We start from the raw sequence: 19,343 nt of genomic DNA, 5'->3' as shown, positions 1-19,343 counted from the left end.
ACTAAGAGGAATGTTAGGTTAAAAATCCGTGGTCTTATTCAAGCTATCATGTAGGCAGGTAAAAAAACGACAGAGCAAGACATGTCACCTGGACTCTCCAGGATTGAGAAAAACAAGGAATATCACCCTAATAAGCATGAATTTAATTCTACTTTAGAAACACTAATGTCTACACTGTTCTCAGCCTCACCTCCCCACACCCTCAAGCTCATTGTTCTCAGAAGTGGCTTGAATCTTATTTTAGATTTGTAAATGTAAGTGCTTGAGTTTTCTTTCCAGGAATACAACTACAGCCTTCTAAAGACACTGTGAGAGGTTATTCTCACGCATGAATTCACATTGGGACTAGTTATTACTCCCAAATTCTGCATCATTAGGAGATTTTCCTGATTTGATGATGATCCATATCAGCAGTTCATCAGTCCCAAAACCTAGTCCCATGGGGACTGAGAGCAACTCAGGCCCCTCTGAGTCTGTTCGGTTTTATTCCTCTTACCCTTAGAGACGCTAATGGTTATATAGTAGAGCTTTCCAGACTAAAACTCACATCCGGCTCGATTCCAAGACTTTGCATGTATTGCAGCGGATAAAATGAAATGGCTGTGGAAATATTATTTGTATTGCTGCATACTGGGGTTCCAAGCAATAAAAAAGGGAGTCCTTTTCTAAAATATTGGCTTAAAACTCATTGCCATAGAATCTATTCAGACTCATAGAGACCCTATGAGGAAAAGTAGATGTGCCACATAGGGTTTCAAAGGCTGTAATCTTTACGGAGCGGATTGTCACGTTTTCCTCCCAAGGAGGGGCTGGTGGCTTTGAATCACCGATCTTTCCATTAGCAGCCAAGCGCTTTAACCACTGTGCAATCCAGAAATATTAGCTTCGAAGCTCAATATCACTCCTTAAAACAAACAAACCCATTGCCATCAAGTGGATTCTGACTAATAGCGACCCTATAGGACAGAGTAGAACTGCCCCATAGGATTTCCAAGGAGCAGCTGCTGGGTTCGAACTGCTGACCTTTTGGTTAGCAGTGGGACACTTAACCATTATGCCACCAAGGCTCCTATCATGCCTTAGACCAGCAAAAAAAAAAAAAATTCAGTTCTAATGAAGCCTGACTCATGGCAATCCCATGTGTTTCAGAGTAGAACAGCACTCCATAGGGTCTTCAATGGCTATGATCTTTTCAGATGTAGATTGCCAGGCCTTTCTTCCAAGGAGCCTTTGGGTAGACTCAAAGTGCCAACCTTTTTGGTTAGTAGTACAGCTCTTGACCATTTGCTCCACCCAGGGACTCCTTCTTAAACCAGAAGCTGTATGTATGTGTGTAGAGTGCACATTTAATAGTAAAAAGAAACATGTTATCTCTCCATTAAGCTCCGACTTACTGGATTTCCTGGACAAGGACTAGAAGCCCCTGGCTGCTCACTGCTTCTCTTTTTTGTTCTGCTCTCTCCCTTGCAGAGACATCTCCCATACCAGTGTTACAGACCTGCCATCGAACGGCCTAGAGAACTTGAAGGAATTGATAGCAAGAAATACTTGGACTCTAAAGAAACTCCCACTTTCCTTGAGTTTCGTTCACCTCACACGAGCTGACCTTTCTTATCCAAGCCATTGCTGTGCTTTTAAGAATCAGAAGAAAATCAGAGGGTAAGTGGCACAGGTCTGGAGGAAGTGACAAAAGTCCTTGATGGAAGTTGAATTAATTTCTGGGTTTGGGGAAGAAGCTTTGTCATTTGAAAACCAGGTGGAGAAGAATTAGAGGCATCCACAAAGTCAGGATATCTATGGGGCAGTGATGACCTGGAGACTTTATGGCAAGTTCCACAAACATGATTTCTGGCCTCCAGCTGCAACGCATATTAAAAAGCACGATGCATATTAGATGCCACAACCATAGGACAAGCTTACAAAGGACACAAACACTCCAACAATTTAATTATCTGATCCATTCAAGCCTTGCAAATTTCATGGCTTACTGGTTACATGTACATGGGCTTTGGAGTCAGCTGGATTTGGACCCCAGCTCTGCTACTTCCTAGCTGTGTTAACCCAGCCAAGTTACAGAACCTCCCTTAGCCTCTGAGAATGGAGATCATAATGCTATTATTCATAGGGATTTTGAGAAGATTCAATGAGAAAATGAACAGCAAATACCTATCACACTGCTGGAGTCCCTAGGTGGTGGAAACAGTTAACATACTTGGCTGCTAAATTGGTGGTGGCAGGGGGAACCAAGATAACAGCTTAGTCAGATATACCATGCCATCTCTCTACAGCAAAGACCTGAGAAACCAAGTGAAATACATACAGATGATAATCCTTGGAACCCTGAGAATCAAATGAAAGGATAAAGAATTAGATCAGATGCCATTGGGAAGAAGAAACTGATCAAAAACAGCGAACGAGGAGAGATATGGGGCAGAGGTGCCCTGTCAACCAGCTCGGCACAGCATGGCCATCTTGAGACAAAGCCAGCAGCAATCTCAGGTGAGGAGCACAGAAAGGCAGCTTCACAGAACTCCCAACAGGAGACAGAGAAACTGTGTAGTCATACCCAGAGCAAAGCAAGGTGAGCAGGACATGAACCAGATCTAAAGAGGAGAAGTACAGGAAAGAAGGTGACAGCATGAGGGATCCCGGCATCCACAGAGCAGGGAAGGAGACAGGACCTAGATACAGGCTACTCTCCAGTGGCAGTCCTTGGCCATTGGGATGGGTGGTGCACATGGAGTAATAGTTTCATACAGTGTCAACAGGAGGTCCCCAACCCAACTGGACTACTGGAAGCCCACTGTCTTGGTTATCTAGTGCTGCTGTAACAGAAATACCATAAGTGGATGGCTTTAACAAACAGAAATTTATTCTCTCACAGTCTAGTAGGCTAGAAGTCCAAATTCAGGGTATCGGCTCTAGGGGAAGACTTTCTCTGTTGGCTCTGGAAGAAGGTCCTTGTCATCAATCTTCCCCTGGACTAGGAAATTCTCCACACAGGAACCCCAGGTCCAAAGCACGTGCTCTGTTCCTGGTGCTGCTTTCTTGGTAGTATGAGGTCCCCTGTCTCTCTGCTCACTTTTTTCTTTTATATCCAAAAGAAATTGGCTCAAGACACAATCCAGCCTTGTAGATTGAGTCCTACCTCATTAATATAACTGCCACCTATTCCCCATCATTAACATATAGAGGCAGGATTTACAACACATAGGAAAATCACATCAGAATGGTGGATAATCACACAATATTGAGAATCATGGCCTAGCCAAACTGATACACATATTTTTGGGGGACACAATTCAATCCATGACACACCCCCTCCTGGTACTTCATCAGGGCTAGGTCCTGATCGCTGGCTGCAGCCAACGGGAAGTGCCCAGGTGACTAGAGTAGTACACTCCCCCATCTCCTGCTCTTCTGGTGATTAGTGGCACAAATCCTGTCCCCATCCCAGCAGCCCCAACCACCAGGGACCACAATACAAGCTCCCCATACCCCACCTAGCTCATCCTCCACCCCACACACACCCCTATCTGCCAACACCACAGATCCTCCTGCCTGCTGACCCCACTGAGAAGTGGCAAAGTGCTCTGGCACCCCCCAGTAACTGCCCTGTCCCTCCTGCCTATCAACCCCTCTGAGTGGCAGTAGAGTGCTCCAGCATTCCCCCGGCTGCCTGCCCTGCCCACTGACCCACCCAGCCACTGATAAGTGGAAAACAAGCCCATCCCACCACTTGCCTGCCGAATTCACCCACTCAGCAAATGGCTGTAAGCGCTCCCACACCACTGGACCAATGACAAGAGACGGCCAGTGCCCACCCAGCCAAGCCTCAGCTGTCTTGCAAGCCTAGTGAACAGTGACTCAGGCTTGCCCTGCCTGCCACTGCCCCACCCACTCAGAGAAAGGTAGTGAGCATTCCCATGCTGCCAGGTGAGTAAACAGCAAAGCACACCCAACCCACGCCCTGATAAAACAAAACAAAACAAAAAATCAGGATGAAAGAAACAAACTTACAATCTATCGATAAATAACACCTTAATGCCTTGGAGACAGCAGACAATATCAAATCGTATAAAGAAGAGGACAAGATGGCTCAAGCAAGTGACCAAAATAGAGGGGCAGAAAACCTTCTGGAAGAAGAAATGATAATGGAACTACCTGAGGAGAAATTCAAAAGACTTATATATAGGATCCTCAAAGAGATCAAGGAAAACACTGACAAAACTCTAGAAGAATTCAATAAAACATTACAAGAACAAAATGACAAAATAGACAATTAGAAACCATACAAAAACAGCAACTAGAAATCCAGAAGATTAACAATGAATAGGTTACTCAATGGAAGGACATAGAGGTAGAATTGAATCAATGGAAGAAATAATCAGCAAAATAGATGACAAATCCCTTGATACTAATTTGTTTAATGAACAATCAGAAAAAAGAGTGAAGAAAAATGAAGAAAGCCTAAGAGTTATGTGGGACATTATCAAGCAGAATAATTTACATGTGATTGGAATTCCAGAACAGGAGGATACAAAAAAAGCAGAGAGAATTTTTGAAGATTTACAGGCAGAAAACTTCCCTAATATCCTGAAAGATGAGAAGGTTTCAATTCAAGAAGCCCAATAAACCCCATATAGGAGAGACCCCAAAGAAAGTCACCAAGACATATCATAATCAAACTTTCCAAAGAATGAACAAGACTGGAAGTTGGTTTTTTGAGAGGATCGATAAAATTGACAAACCACTGACCAAACTGACAAAGGAAAAGAATGAAAAGATGTAAATAACCAAAATAAGAAAGAGATGGTGACATTACAACAACCAACTGAGATAAAAAAGATCATAACAGAATATTATGAAAAATTGTACTCTAGCAAATTTCAAAAACTAAGAAATGGACAAATTTCTAGAAACACACTACCTACCTAAGCTAACAAAAACTGAGGTAGAAAATCTGAACAGACCTATAACAGCAGAAATTAAAGAGGTCATAAAAGAAAAAAACTCCCAACAAAAAAAAAGCCATGACCCAGATGGATTCACCAGGAATTCTATGAAACATTTAGAGAAGAGTCAACACCAACTCTACTCAAACTGTTTCAAGAACATAGAAAAGGGAGGAATACTGCTCAATTCATTCTGTGAAGCCAGCATGATCCTGATACAAAAGCCAGGCAAAGACAACACTAAAAAAGAAAACGTAGACCAGTATCCCTCATGAATATAGGTGCAAAAATTCTCAACAAAATTCTAGCCAATTGAATTAAAAAGTGTATCAAAAAATAATACCTCATGATCAAGTGGGATTCATACCAGGGATACAAGGATGTTTCAACATTAGAAAATCAATCAGCCTAATTCACCACATAAATAAAACAAAGGAAAAGAATCACACGATCATCTCAATTGATGCAGAAAAGGCATTTGATAAAATCCAACACCCTTTCCTGATAAAAACTCTCAGCAAAATAGGAATGAAAGGGAAATTCTTCAACATAATTAAGGGCATATATACAAAACCAATAGCCAACATCATTCTCAACAGAGAGAGACTGAAAACATTCCTCTTGAGAACAGGAACCAGACATGGATGCCCTATATCACCACTCTTATTCAATATTGCACTGGAAGTCCTAGCTAGAGCAATAAAGCAAGAAATGGAAATAAAAGGCATCCAAATTGATAAGAAAGAAGTACAGCTATCCCAATTTGCAAATGACATGATCCCATGTGTAGAAAATCCCAGAGACTCCACAAGTTACTGGAACTAATAGAAGGGTTCAGCAAAGTGGTAGGGCACAAAATCAACATACAAAAATTACTTGGATTCCTCTACACTACCAAAGAGAACTCTGAAAAGAAAATCAGGAAAACAATACCATTTACAGTAGCCCTCAAAAGGATAAAATACTTAGGAACAAATATAACTAGGGACATAAAAGACTTATACAAAGAAAACTACAAAGCTCTATTTCAAGAAACCAAGAGACCTACATAAATGGAAACATGTACAAGGCTCATGAATAGGAAGACTTAACACTGTGAAAATGTCAGTATTACCTAAAGCAATCTATAGATACAATGCAATTCCAATCCAAATTCTTTATCAAAATGGAAAAACTAATCTCCAACTTCATGTGGAAAGGAAAGAGACCTCGGATATCTAAAGCATTATTGAAGAAGAACAAAGTAGGAGGCCTCACACTTTCCAACCTCAGACCCTACTATACATCCACAGTAGTCAAAACAGGCTGGTACTTGTACAATGACAGACACATGGACCAATGGAACAGTATTGAGAACCCAGAAGTAAATCCATTTACCTGGACAGTTGATCTTTGACAAAAGGTCAAAGTTCATTAAATGAGGAAAAGATAATCTCTTTAACAAACGGTGCTGGCAAAACTAGATATTCATTTGCAGAAAAATGAAACAGGATCCATACCTCACACCATACACAAAAACTAACTCAAAATGGATCAAAGGCCTAAATGTTAAACCTAAAACTATAAAGTTTATGAAATAAAACATAGGGACAAAGGTAGAGGCCCTAATTTATGGCACACATAGACTATCAAGCATAACTAAAAATGCACAAACAGTAGAAGATAAACTAGATAACTGGGATCTCTGAAAAAATAAATATGTATGCTTATCAAAAGACTTCACCAAAAGAGTAAAAAGAGAAATTACAGATTAGGAAAAAACTTTTGGCAACGACGTATCTGACAAGAGTCCAATCTCCGAAACTTATAAAAAACTTCAACACCTCAACAACAAAAAGACAAACAATCCAATTAAAAAATGGGCAAAGGACATGAACAGACACTTCACCAAAGAAGATATTCAGGCCACTAATGAACACATAAAGAGATGCTTACAACCATTAGCCATTAGAGAGATGCAAATCAAAACTACAATGAGATACCATCTCACTCTGTCAATAATGGCACTGATCAAAAAAAAAAAAAAAAAAAAGAAAAGAAAACAGAAAACAAATGCTGGCAAGGCTGTGGGGAGATTGGAACTCTTATTCACTGCTGGTGGGATTGTAAAATGGTACAGCCGCCATGGCATTTTCTTAAAAAGCTAGAAATAGAAATACCATATGACCCAGCAATCCCACACCTAGGTTATATTCTCTAGGATATACCTAGAGAAATAAGAGCTGTGACACAAATAGACATATGCATACCCATGTTCATTGCAGCATTATTCAAAATAGCAAAAAGATGGAAACAACCTAAATGTCCATCAACAAAAAAATGGGTAAACAAACTGTGGTACATACATACAATGGAATACTATGCAACGATCAAGAATAATGATGAATCTGCGAAACATCTCACAACATGCATGAATCTGGAGGACACTATGCTGAGTTAAATAAGCCGATAACAAAAGGATAAATGCTGTATGAGACCACTATTATAAAAAGTCAAGAATAGATTTACACACAGAAAGAAACATTCTTTGATGGTTACCAGGGAGGGGAGAGGGAGGGAGGGAGAATTAGTAACTAGATAGTAGATAAGTGTTAATTCTGATGAAGGGAGGGGCAATATACAACATGGGGGAAGTCAGCCCAATGTGACCAAGGCAAAGGAAGACACTGAGAGGTACGCAAGAGTAAAGGACAACTATGGTAAATACTATAACATATACAATCCTGAATCAACAGTAATAACAAACAGTAATTTGTGCATGGACACATAGGTAGATATGTATGCTAAATAGGTGTGGGAGGTCCTATGGGAGTACACCCAAGTATGTGTGTGTGTGTATATATATATATATATATATAATTATTTATATATATATATATATAAACCATTGCCATCAAGTTGATTCTGACTCATAGCGACCCTATAGGACAGAGTAAAACTGCCCCACGGGGTTTCCAAGGAGCGGCTGGTGGATTCAAACTGCTGACGTTTTGGTTAGCAGCTGGGTTCTTAACCACTGTGCCACCAGGGCTCCAAGTGTATATATAGGTATTAAAAAAAAATAAAAAAACCTGTTGCTTTCAAGTTGATTCCAACTCATAGCAACCCTATAGGACAGAGTAGAACTGCTCCATAGGGTTTCTAGGGAGCAGCTGGTGGATTTGAACTGCCAGCCTTTTGGTTAGCAGCCAAGCTCTTAACCACTATACCACCAGGGCTCCATATATAGGTATAGTTATGGATATTTCTACATACATATTTGTATGTTGTTGTTGTTGTTAGGTGCCATTGAGTCAGTTCCAACTCATAGCGACCCTATGCACAACAGAACAAAACACTGCTCCATCCTGTGCCATCCTCACAATTGTTGCTATACTTGAGCCCATTTTGCAGTCACTGTGTCAATCCATCTCAATGAGGTTCTTCTTCTTTTGCACTGATCCTCTACTTTACCAAGCATGATGTCCTTCTCCAGGGACTGGTCCCTTCTGATAACATGTCCACAGTATGTGCTACATGTATATTAACATACATAATAGAGCACATAGGGGCATAGTTATGGAAACTTCTTAGACATAAGCAAACTCCTCATGGGGCTGAGTTACTGGGCTTGAGGGCTTAGGACCACAGTCTCGGGGGACATCTAGGTCAATTGGCATAACATAGTTCGTAAAGACAATGTTTTACATTCTACTTTGGTGAGTAGCATCTGGGGTCTTAAAAACTTGCGAGCAGCCATCTAAGATACAACCATTGGTCTCTTCCCATCTGGAGCAAAGGAAATCGAAGAAAACCTAAGACTCAAGGAAGCACTTAGTCCAGAGGACTAATTACCCACATGAACCACAGCCTTCTCTAACCTGAGATCAGAACTGTGGTGCGCAGCTACCACTACCGATAGCTCTAACCAGGATCACAATAGAAGGTCCCGGTTAGAATGGGAGAAAAATGTAGAAGAAAAATGAAATTCATAAAAAGACCAGGCATACTAGTCTGATAGAGACTGGAGGAACCCCCAAGACTATTGCCCTAAGACACTCTTCTAACTTGGAACTGAAGCCACTCCCTTTCAGTCAAATAATATACTGGCTTATAAAGCAATAGCACACATAAGGAATGTGCTCCTTAGAACAATCAACCGTACAAGTCCAAAAGGACAACAATTGCTCAAAAGCAAAGATGAGAAGGCAGGAAGGGGCAGGAAAACCAGATGAATGGAAAAGGGGAGCCCAGTGTGGAAATGGGGAGAGTGCTGACACATTGCAGGAATTGCAACCAATGTTACAGAACAATTTGTGTATGAATTATTGAATGGGAAACTAATTCATTGTGTAAGTGTTCATCTAAAGAACAACAAAATGTTAAAATAAATAAATAAATAAAATATACTGTGCATTACATACAAAAACAAAAGGTTTGTGGTTCAACTCCACCCAGAGCTGCCTTGGAAGAAAGGCCTGTCAATCTACTTCTGAAAAATCAACCATTAAGAACCTTATGGAGCACAGTTTTACTCTGACACACATGGGGTCACCAAGAGTCAGAGTCAACTCAACAACAACTGGAAAATCATAATGTCCAGAATATTATAAGTTTTCAGTAAATATTAACTACAATATGTATTACTTTTATATCAGGCTGCTTGTGAAGCTATGAACAAAGAATGGTTCTTTTTATCTCCATGCATTTCTGATTCTTGCCCTCACCTACACTTTTGCTCTGCATTATTTGCCCCTTTATGTCTCATGCACCTCTCCCCCTATTCTCCTAAATTCTCCTTCATTTATCTCTTATTCATTCTCTCTTAGCTTCTGTCTAAATGTCTACCGATTGAGTTTCTGTACTCATATTTCCAGTGGACCATGAATTGGGATCTAGTTGTGAAGACAGAAGCAAATAGAATAGTTGAACAGTTGTGGAAAGAAGGTCAATATGGGCAAAACTGCCTCAAAGAAAAAACTAGGAGTGGGGTGTAGTGCTGGAGACAGCAGACTCTATACTGATGCCTTGTGGCACTGAATAGGAGAGGACCATGGGCTGAGTGGGAGACTAAGGTGGGCATCAGGGGCAGGGTCTATGTTTCTGTTTAACCTCCAAATAATTGGAATAGCCAGCCCATCGGGCATTTTAACCAGAGCCTAGTAAGTGGATCAAAATCTGCTCAGTAGAATCCCATTTGTTTAACTGGTGGATAGGGAAAAACTATTTACTTCCATGAGCATGACTGTATGAGAGTGCCCATTTATCCATTTAGTCAACAAATATTTATTCATCACCTACTATGTGCCTGTCACTGTCCTGGCACTGAGGCTACCACAGTGAATAGGACAGACAAGAGCCCCTCTCTCATGGAGTTTACACTGTATTGTAGAAAGTCATAAAATAAACGGGCAAATAAATGAGAAAATATTGGATAATGTTATAAAGGAAATAAACAGAAGGATGGGACAGTTTCTTTAAGGAGATCATGGAAGGCATGCCTAAGGATGAGAATTTGATTTATGACTAATAATGAGTAGAAGTGGTCATGAGTTTTTCAGGCAAAGGGGTCATGGTGATCCAAAGCCCTGAATAGGAATAATAATAATAGCCAACATTTATATGGTGCTAACAGGTGCCAGGTGCTGTTGAAAAAGCTTTAAAAAATAAACTCATCTAGTTTTTTAACACCTCTGCATGAAATACTCTCATTATTCCATTTTACAAATGAATAAATGGATGTTCTTGGACCTGCCCGAGGTGTTTGTTGTTGTTAGGAGCCATCTAGTCAATTCCAACTCATGGAAACCCCATGTGTGCAGAGTAGAACTGCTCATAAGGTTTTCAAGGCTATGACCTTTTAGAAACAGATCACCAGGCCTATCTTCCAACCTTTCGGCAAGTAGTTGAGCACTTAATTGTTTGTACCACCAAAGGACTCCTGCCCAAGAGGAAACAGCTAATAAATAGTAGAACCAGGTTCTAACCTAAGTGGGCTGACTCCACTATCCATACCTTTTTATCACTGATATTCTCAAAGTCATTGCCAATGAGAAATAAGGCTAATGTCGCTGGCTTACTGTAAGGAGGGGAGAGTAATTTTAGGAAATGACATAGGAGAGGCAGGCATGACTAGGTCATGTAGAATCCTATGGACCATAGTAAGGAGTTTGCAAATTTTTCCAAATGTTATCAGGACCATTAGCAGGCTTTAAGCAGGCAGTGACTTGTTTCTGTTGCCTTGCAGAATGCTTGAGTCCTTAATATGCAATGAGAGCAGAATTCGGAGCCTGGGTCAAAGGAAATCTGTGAATGATTTGAATGGCCCGCTTTACCAGGAATATGAGGAGGATCCAGGTGACAGTAGTGCTGGGTACAAGGAAAACCCCAAGTTCCAGGATACCCCCAGCAACTCTCATTATTATGTATTCTTTGAAGAACAAGAAGATGAGATCATTGGTTTCGGGCAGGAGCTCAAAAACCCCCAGGAAGAGACCCTACTGGCCTTTGACAGCCATTACGACTACACCGTGTGTGGGGACAATGAAGACATAATGTGCACCCCCAAGTCAGATGAGTTCAACCCCTGCGAGGACATAATGGGCTACAAGTTCCTGAGAATCATGGTGTGGTTTGTGAGTCTGCTGGCTCTTCTGGGCAATGTCTTTGTCCTGCTTATCCTCCTCACCAGCCACTACAAACTGACTGTCCCGCGCTTTCTGATGTGCAACTTGGCCTTTGCGGACTTCTGCATGGGGATGTACCTGCTCCTTATTGCCTCTGTAGACCTCTACACTCAGTCTGAGTACTACAACCATGCCATCGACTGGCAGACAGGCCCTGGGTGCAACACGGCTGGTTTTTTTACTGTCTTTGCCAGTGAGTTGTCAGTGTACACGCTGACAGTCATCACCCTGGAGCGCTGGTATGCTATCACTTTCGCCATGCGCCTGGACCGGAAGATTCGCCTCAAGCACGCATATGCCATCATGGTTGGGGGCTGGGTTTGCTGCTTCCTGCTTGCCCTGCTCCCTTTGATGGGAGTAAGTAGTTATGCCAAGGTCAGCATCTGCCTGCCCATGGACACCGAGACTCCTCTCGCTCTGGCTTATATTGTCCTTGTTCTGTTGCTCAACATAGTTGCTTTCATCATCGTATGCTTCTGTTACGTGAAGATCTACATGACAGTCCGAAATCCCCAGTATAACCCAGGGGACAAAGACACCAAGATTGCCAAGAGGATGGCTGTGTTGATCTTCACTGACTTCATGTGCATGGCCCCAATCTCATTCTATGCTTTGTCAGCACTTATGAACAAGCCTCTCATCACTGTTACCAACTCCAAAATCTTGCTGGTTCTCTTCTATCCACTTAACTCCTGTGCCAATCCATTCCTTTATGCCATCTTCACTAAGGCCTTCCAGAGGGATGTTTTCATACTGCTCAGCAAGTTTGGTGTCTGTAAACGCCAGGCCCAAGCATATAGGGGCCAAAGAGTTTCTCCAAAGAACAGCATTGGTATTCAGGTCCAAAGGGCTACCCGGGACATGAGACAAAGTCTTCCCAACATGCATGATGACTATGAACTGATTGAAAATGCCAATCTAACTCCAAATAAGCAGGACCAAATCTCAGAAGAGTATCAGCAAACAGCTTTGTAGGCTGGCCCTACACTACTTGCAATGGTAGGGGGACTTAACAAAAGGCTGGTTTCCTGAACATACATTCCAACCCCATAACACCCATAATGCACAACTGAACTAACCTAACCCTGTGCGGGTGATATTTCATGGGACAAGGGTTCATCTCCAGAGAGTGACTTGAGTTAAACTAATTATCACCTTGGAGAAGGAAGAGATGCCACCAACATGTCTGAAGACCAGGTGATATCAAAATAATTGATGCTTTGGAATCAGGGCTTTGAACTGGTTCATTTTTGTTTGAACCCCTGCTGAGAATTTGCATTTCTAACAAGTTCCCAAGCGATGCTAATGCTGCTGGCTAGGGACCAATTCTGAGAACCGCTAGTAGAGCAGTAGTTCTCAAATTTTACTATACATAAGAATCACCTGGGGATCTTATTAAAATGTAGATTCTGATTCAGTATATCTGGGGTAGAAATGAAAATTCCCAGCAGGAGTTCAAACGAAAATGAACTGGTTCGAAGCCCTGTCTGGAAGGCTTGCTTGATGACTAAGTCCAGAGATGGCATTGTATAAGATGCTCAATAAATATCAGCTGAGCCATATCAACAACAAACTGCTCAGTTTTATATAGCATTATATACTAAAGACTCAGCCAGTGATAAATGCTGTTAATTTGGTTGGTGACAAGATAAAATAGACCCCATATTGGCTCAGTTCAACTTTATGATTCCCAGTACAACCGAAGAGAGTTTGAATTGGCTTGAAACTGAAAAGCCAAATAATACAACTAGATGCTGTACAAGGATTAGCTATTATGAGACATGAAGGAGGGGAAAGCCTTAGTTTTGAGGTTGTTTTTTTTTTTTTTTCTCCTAAGTCTGTGAAACTTGTAATCATCCCCTCACAAGGATCTACCTGATGTAGCCCAGCTGTTATGTGTTGCCTGGAAAACGGGTAGAATTTCAGCTTATGTGGCGTAGCAAACAAAGTATTGCCCTTCTTTGCTAGACTCATAGCATAAAGGACCGGAACTCTAGAAACTATTTCTAAGTAGCAGCAAGTGTGAGTTATGGGCAGAGCACACTAAATCATCGATTGATTAGTAAAGCAGGCTGGACACCAGTTAACTGTGGGACTGTGGGAACTAGGGCAAATCAATCTATCTATGGACTCCAGAATTCCATAGAAGTAAAGGGGTTCAATGGCTTCTTCTAGTTTTAATACTTTATGTCTGTTCCTTTCCCTCAAATTATACTTTCCATAACAATGAGAAAAAAAAGCACTAAGGAAGCAGAATGTGTTTTCCATCTTGTAGGGCTGCTGTCTTCTTCTCTTTGGAATCTAGACATATGACCCAGGAAATTTTCTCTTTGTTTCATTTTAGCTTATAATGTCTGAGCCAAAAATTCTATGGGGCGACCACGTTGGGCTTGATCTGAATCACTCATCCAATACTCAATCTACACAGCTATAATTATCAGGCCAAAAACAGAAATAAAAATTGGTTGTTAGTCATATAATAGAATAAAAGTTAGTTTTAAAAATTTTTGATTATTTAGAGTTATTACCCCACTGTCCAGAGTCACTTCAAAACATTTAATTTGTCTTCAAGGATTGGTTTCTTTGCTTGGCCAATTCCAGTCCATAATACTATACTAAAGCAGTCCAGAGTAGTTTCTTCTCTGCTGCAGCTTCCAGCCTTTTCAAGCCCTGCTGATCACTGGACGTAGAGCCTCTATTCCCCAAAACTTGTCCTTTACGTAAAACAGTCAGGATCTGTATCTATAGATGTGCTCTCTGGGTTATCTATAAAGACAGCCCCTTAATTTCCTGCTAGAAAAGAGTTCCCATGCACTGCTTCTCAGTGAACTACACCATGAAATAAGAGCCCTTTGCTGTTGTTCAAGTTGTGGAGTAAGGTTAGTGGGCCAAATGGGCCCCCAGAGATGGTCCTCATGACTCCCCTGGAATCTCTCCATAGCTGTACCCATTCCCAGTTATCACCAAGACTTGCATATGTTAACAGAAAATTTATAAATGCCTAAAATCATGACTTACCCATCAGTTTACTTGTACCTAATGAATTTAAACAAACGTGTTACCTTGTGGCATGTGTTTCTCACCTGTGACATTTTCAAATGTCTCATCTTGATAAATAATGTGATTTTATCTTGAGTAGCTGAACTAATATTTTGAAAAACAGTCCTAGAAACGTGACTTCAACAGAATTGCTATTAAAATTGAACATACTGAATTTGCAGCATGAAATACATTTTTCTTCCTATGAAATGATTGTGCTGACTCTCAGAGTCTTGTGTTTTGTAATCTGTGAATTTCTTTTGGGGTTACCATTGTATGTGTGAAAACTAAAGACAGGAAAAGTAATTAGCACATTTGCGAATAAATCCATATTAATAAATAAACTGTAGACAATTAGTAACTTATAAGCATAACACTGTATCTTGATTATAAATGATCTTTATGTGAAAAAAACTTACTAAAGGTGAATCGAATTATGATTCCTTGACAGGCAGTGATGGACGAGAGAAAGAAATAGTAAAAGAGACTATGTCAAATAAATGATTAGTATTGACAATAGGAGTTTAAACAGTGCTCTAATGAAGATGATAAATCTATAAGGCCTTCCCAGAGTCATTGTATCTGGCAGCTTTCAACTCTCTGAAGAGAGACCCAAATTAGAGAGGATTAAAAGCCTCAGGCTAGTCACAATATATGTCACAAAATTCATAACCTAAGGCTTATACATGTTGCTCAACTCTCAAAATACCATCAAAGTTTATTGACTCTTGGTTTATGGATAATCCATTACATATCAGAAGCAGCCAATTCAAAGAAGAGTGTCTACTATGGGGCATCACAATGACAGCATCAATAAAGTGAGGGCAAAAAGAAGAAAAGTATAATCAAAAGAGTTAAAAATAATAAAATTAGTGAACAAATAGTCCTAACTGCTTGAAGTCTTTGGCAAAAGATGCATTATAACACAGTAGAGTGATTCTCATTCATTCTGAATACTTAAAAGGACAAGATAAATTTGTTGGCAGCAATCCACTCTGTTTTAAAAGATATAAAAGTTTCAGCTCAATGTGATGGACTGAAAACCAGTATTTACCACCATCCTATTTCGAATTCCACTGAGATGACAGTGAAGAAGTATAAAGTGAGATAAAGTCAAAACTGCACTGCAAACAAGAAGAATGGCACCACCAGTAGATCAAAGACTTTGATGGCTTTCTGAAATATGGAAAGTATGTGCTTTGAGAGCCCTGGTAGCATAGTGGTTAAGAGCTCGGCTGCTAACCAAAAGGTTCACAGTTCAAATCCAGCAGCCACTCCTTGGAAACCTTATTGGGCAGTTCTACTCTGACCTATTGGGTTGCTATGTGTAGGAACCAATAGCACCTAATAACAAAAAAAAGTGTGCCTTGAGTTGATCAATAACTCAAGAGTTGAGAAGGGTAGCCAAGAACGTGCTTAGTAGCTTGGAAACCATGTAATGATGTATTAATAATTCACCATAATGGAGTTCTAGTCATTAAGAAATTTACCATCAAAGGCAACACTTCATATCTGCCCATTAGACAGAAAATATTTTGTCAAAAACTTACTCATAACTTATCCCTGTGACTCAATTTTCTCTTTCAACACAGGCATTGTGATTTAAGGACCAGCCTGATAAGGAGTTGCAAGAAGTCCAAAAGAACTTCAGTTCTCCAGAAAGATTTTCAAGTTTCTCAACAAGGGCCATATTAAAACAATGAGGTAAAAGTTTGAGAAAAACAAGACTAGTGTTATCCCTGTTTCCTTTTAGCAAATCTTAGGTTTAAATTTTATTACATTCTACCTCAGTCTCCCTGACATCAAATAAAACAGGCTTCTGGAATGAGAGTGGACAAATTTAGACACTGCCAAAATTTGTCAGATTATTGATGGGATTCCTAGGACTTATTATTAATGACAAATATAACTATGTCACTTTGTTTGCTCTCAAATATTTCTCTGATTTCTCAAAGTGTTCCTTAAGCACTCTGACAGAAGAGGACCTAGGGGACGCGCTAATAGCTTCAGCAAATGTCGGAGAAATGAGATACCCTGACCAATTGATGTCATGGTCGAGATGAAACAGGAGATGCCTGATATCACACCTGTTTTCACCATCTGTAAACTAACTCTGGCAAGAGGGAAAAAATGAGCACATACCATTGGCACCCAAGCTACTGCTTGATTTCATTTTAATTGGTGCAGTTGAACTACCAATTGGAGCAATACTTGAAGGAAGTTAAAGTATTTTCTTCTAAATCTTTAACTGTTTGCGCATCCAGCCCAAATGGTACCCATGAGTTCTCTCCAAACCCACTCACCCTGCAGCCATACACTGTCTTCCAGCTAGAAGACCCTCACCCTACACCAAACCCTCCATGCTACCCTAGTTCCACACACCTCCTCCAACCTATTCCATTATCCTTGTTCAAGCCCTAGAAAGTGGACTTCTAGGTCCCTCATGCCACACTCAGAGAAATTGAAGACAAATACTTGGATACCACTTTGGTGAAGAAAAATAAGAAAAAAGAATGAAGAAAAATGAAAAAAAACTGAGACTGATGTGGAATACAATCAAAAGCAAAAATCTGCAAGTGATCGGAGTTCCAGAACAGGGGGAGAAAACAGAAAACACAGAGGATCATTCAAGAATTGCTGACAGAAAACTTCCCTAATATTATGAAAGATGAAAAGCTGACCATCCAAGAAGCTCAATGAACCCATATAGGATAGACCCCAAAAGAAAATCACCAAGGCTGATGAAACCAAATACAAAGAAAGAATCCTGAAAGTAGCTCAAGAAAAGCGAAAAGTCACATACAGAGGGGAAACAATAAGACTAAGCTCTGATTACTCAGAAAAAACCATGCAGGCAAGAAGGCAATGGGATGACATATATAAAAACTTGAAAGAAAAAAAATTGCTAACAAATAATAATATATCCTGCAAAACTCTTGTTCAAATATGATGGTGAAATTAGGACATTTCCAAATAAACGGAAATTAAGGGAATATGTAAGAACCAAACCAAACTTACAAGAATTATTAAAGAAAATCCTTCAATTTAAGAACAAACAACATCAGATGACAGCCTGAATCCAGGATGCAAGACTGCACCAGCCAGATACCAACCTAGGAAATAAACTCTCAAGGATGAATCAAAACTAAAAGATTTACAACAGGGAATCACTTAATCTGTAAATGACAACAATGTCAGAACAATAAAGAAGGAATAAACTGTGTAGGTATAGAACTTTCTAATGGAGAGGAAGGCAAGGTGATACCAAGTAATAATAGACTGGTTCAAATCTAGGCAGATAAGGGTAAATTTCAAGGTAAGCACAAAGAAAGTTAACAAACCTACTCATCAAAATAAAGAAGAAAAACATAAAGTCTTAGTAAACACAAAATCTGCAAAAACAAAATAAATAAATAAAAATCTACAAACAAAAGGAATTTAGCACAGGAGAGTAAGAAGAACAAAGAAAACGTCAGCACCACAAAAAAAAGCACTACAAAATGACAGCAATAAACTCACACCTATCAATAATTACACTGCATGTAAATGGCCTAAATGCACCCATAAAGAGAGAGTGACAGAGCAGATCAAAAACAGGATCCATCAATATGCTGACTACAAGAGACACGCCTTAGAGACAAAGACATAAATTTGTTAAAAATCAAAGAATGGAAAAAAATATATTAAGCAAACAGCTACCAAAAAAGAGCAGGAGTGGCAATACTAATCTCAGATAAAATAGACTTTAAAAGAAATCCACCATAAAAGACAAAGAAGGGCATTATATAATGATTAAAGGGACAATCCACCATGAAGACATAACCATAATAAATATCTACGCACCCAATGACAGGGTTCCAAAATACATAAACTCTACCAGCACTGAAAAGAGAAATTGACAGTTCCACAATAACAGGAGACTGCAACACACCACTTCTGGTAAAGGACAGAACATCTAGAAAGAAACTTGACAAAGATGCAGAAGATTTAAAGGTCACAATCAGCCACCTTGACCTCATAGACATATATAGAACATGCTACCCAATAGCTGCAAAGTACACATTCTTTTCCAATGCAGATGGAACGTTCATCAGAATAGATCACATCTTAGGCCACAAAGCAATCCTTAACAAAATCTAAAATATTGAGATAATACAAAGTATCTTGTCTGCTCACAATGCCATCAAAGTAGAAATTAACAACAGGAAGAGCAAGGGAAAAAATCAATTACATGGAAACTGAATAACACTCTGCTTAAAAACCACCGGGTAATAGAAGAAATCAAACATGGAGTCAAAAAATTCCTAGAATCAAATGGGAATGAAAACATATCATACCAAAACCTTTGGGACACAGCAAAGGCAGTGCTCAGAGGTCAATTTATAGCAATAGATACACACATCAAAAAAGAAGAAAGGGACAAAATCAAAACACTAGCTACACAACTTGAACAAATAGAAAGAGAACAGAAAAGAAGCCCACAGCCACCAGAAGAAAGGAAATAATAAAGATCAGAGCAGAAATAAATGAAATATAGAATAGATAAACAATAAAAGAATCAATAAAACCAAAAGTTGGTTCTTTGAAAGAATCAACAAAATTGACAAACCACTGGCCAAACTGACAAAAGAAAAACAGGAGAGGACACAAATAACCCAAATAAGAAATGAAATGGGGGACATCA

At 39.8% G+C, this 19,343-nt stretch overlaps 1 protein-coding gene across 1 annotated transcript in view; it reads left to right on the top strand.

Moving 5' to 3' along the window:
- Positions 1-12,842, top strand: part of TSHR (thyroid stimulating hormone receptor) — a 173,284-nt gene extending 160,442 nt beyond the window's left edge. The window contains exons 9-10 of the mRNA XM_004388084.1: positions 1,471-1,659; positions 11,182-12,842. Of these exons, the coding sequence (XP_004388141.1) occupies positions 1,471-1,659; positions 11,182-12,595 (1,603 nt within the window). The 3' untranslated portion in view covers positions 12,596-12,842. The remainder of the gene's footprint in view (positions 1-1,470; positions 1,660-11,181) is intronic.
- The last annotated feature ends 6,501 nt before the right edge of the window (positions 12,843-19,343 follow it).

This window comes from Trichechus manatus, unplaced genomic scaffold (genome assembly GCF_000243295.1).
Source record: "Trichechus manatus latirostris isolate Lorelei unplaced genomic scaffold, TriManLat1.0 scaffold00206, whole genome shotgun sequence".
NCBI lineage: Eukaryota > Metazoa > Chordata > Mammalia > Sirenia > Trichechidae > Trichechus > Trichechus manatus.
Note: the sequence above shows the minus strand (reverse complement) of the source record. Positions and strands in the feature narration are given on the sequence as shown.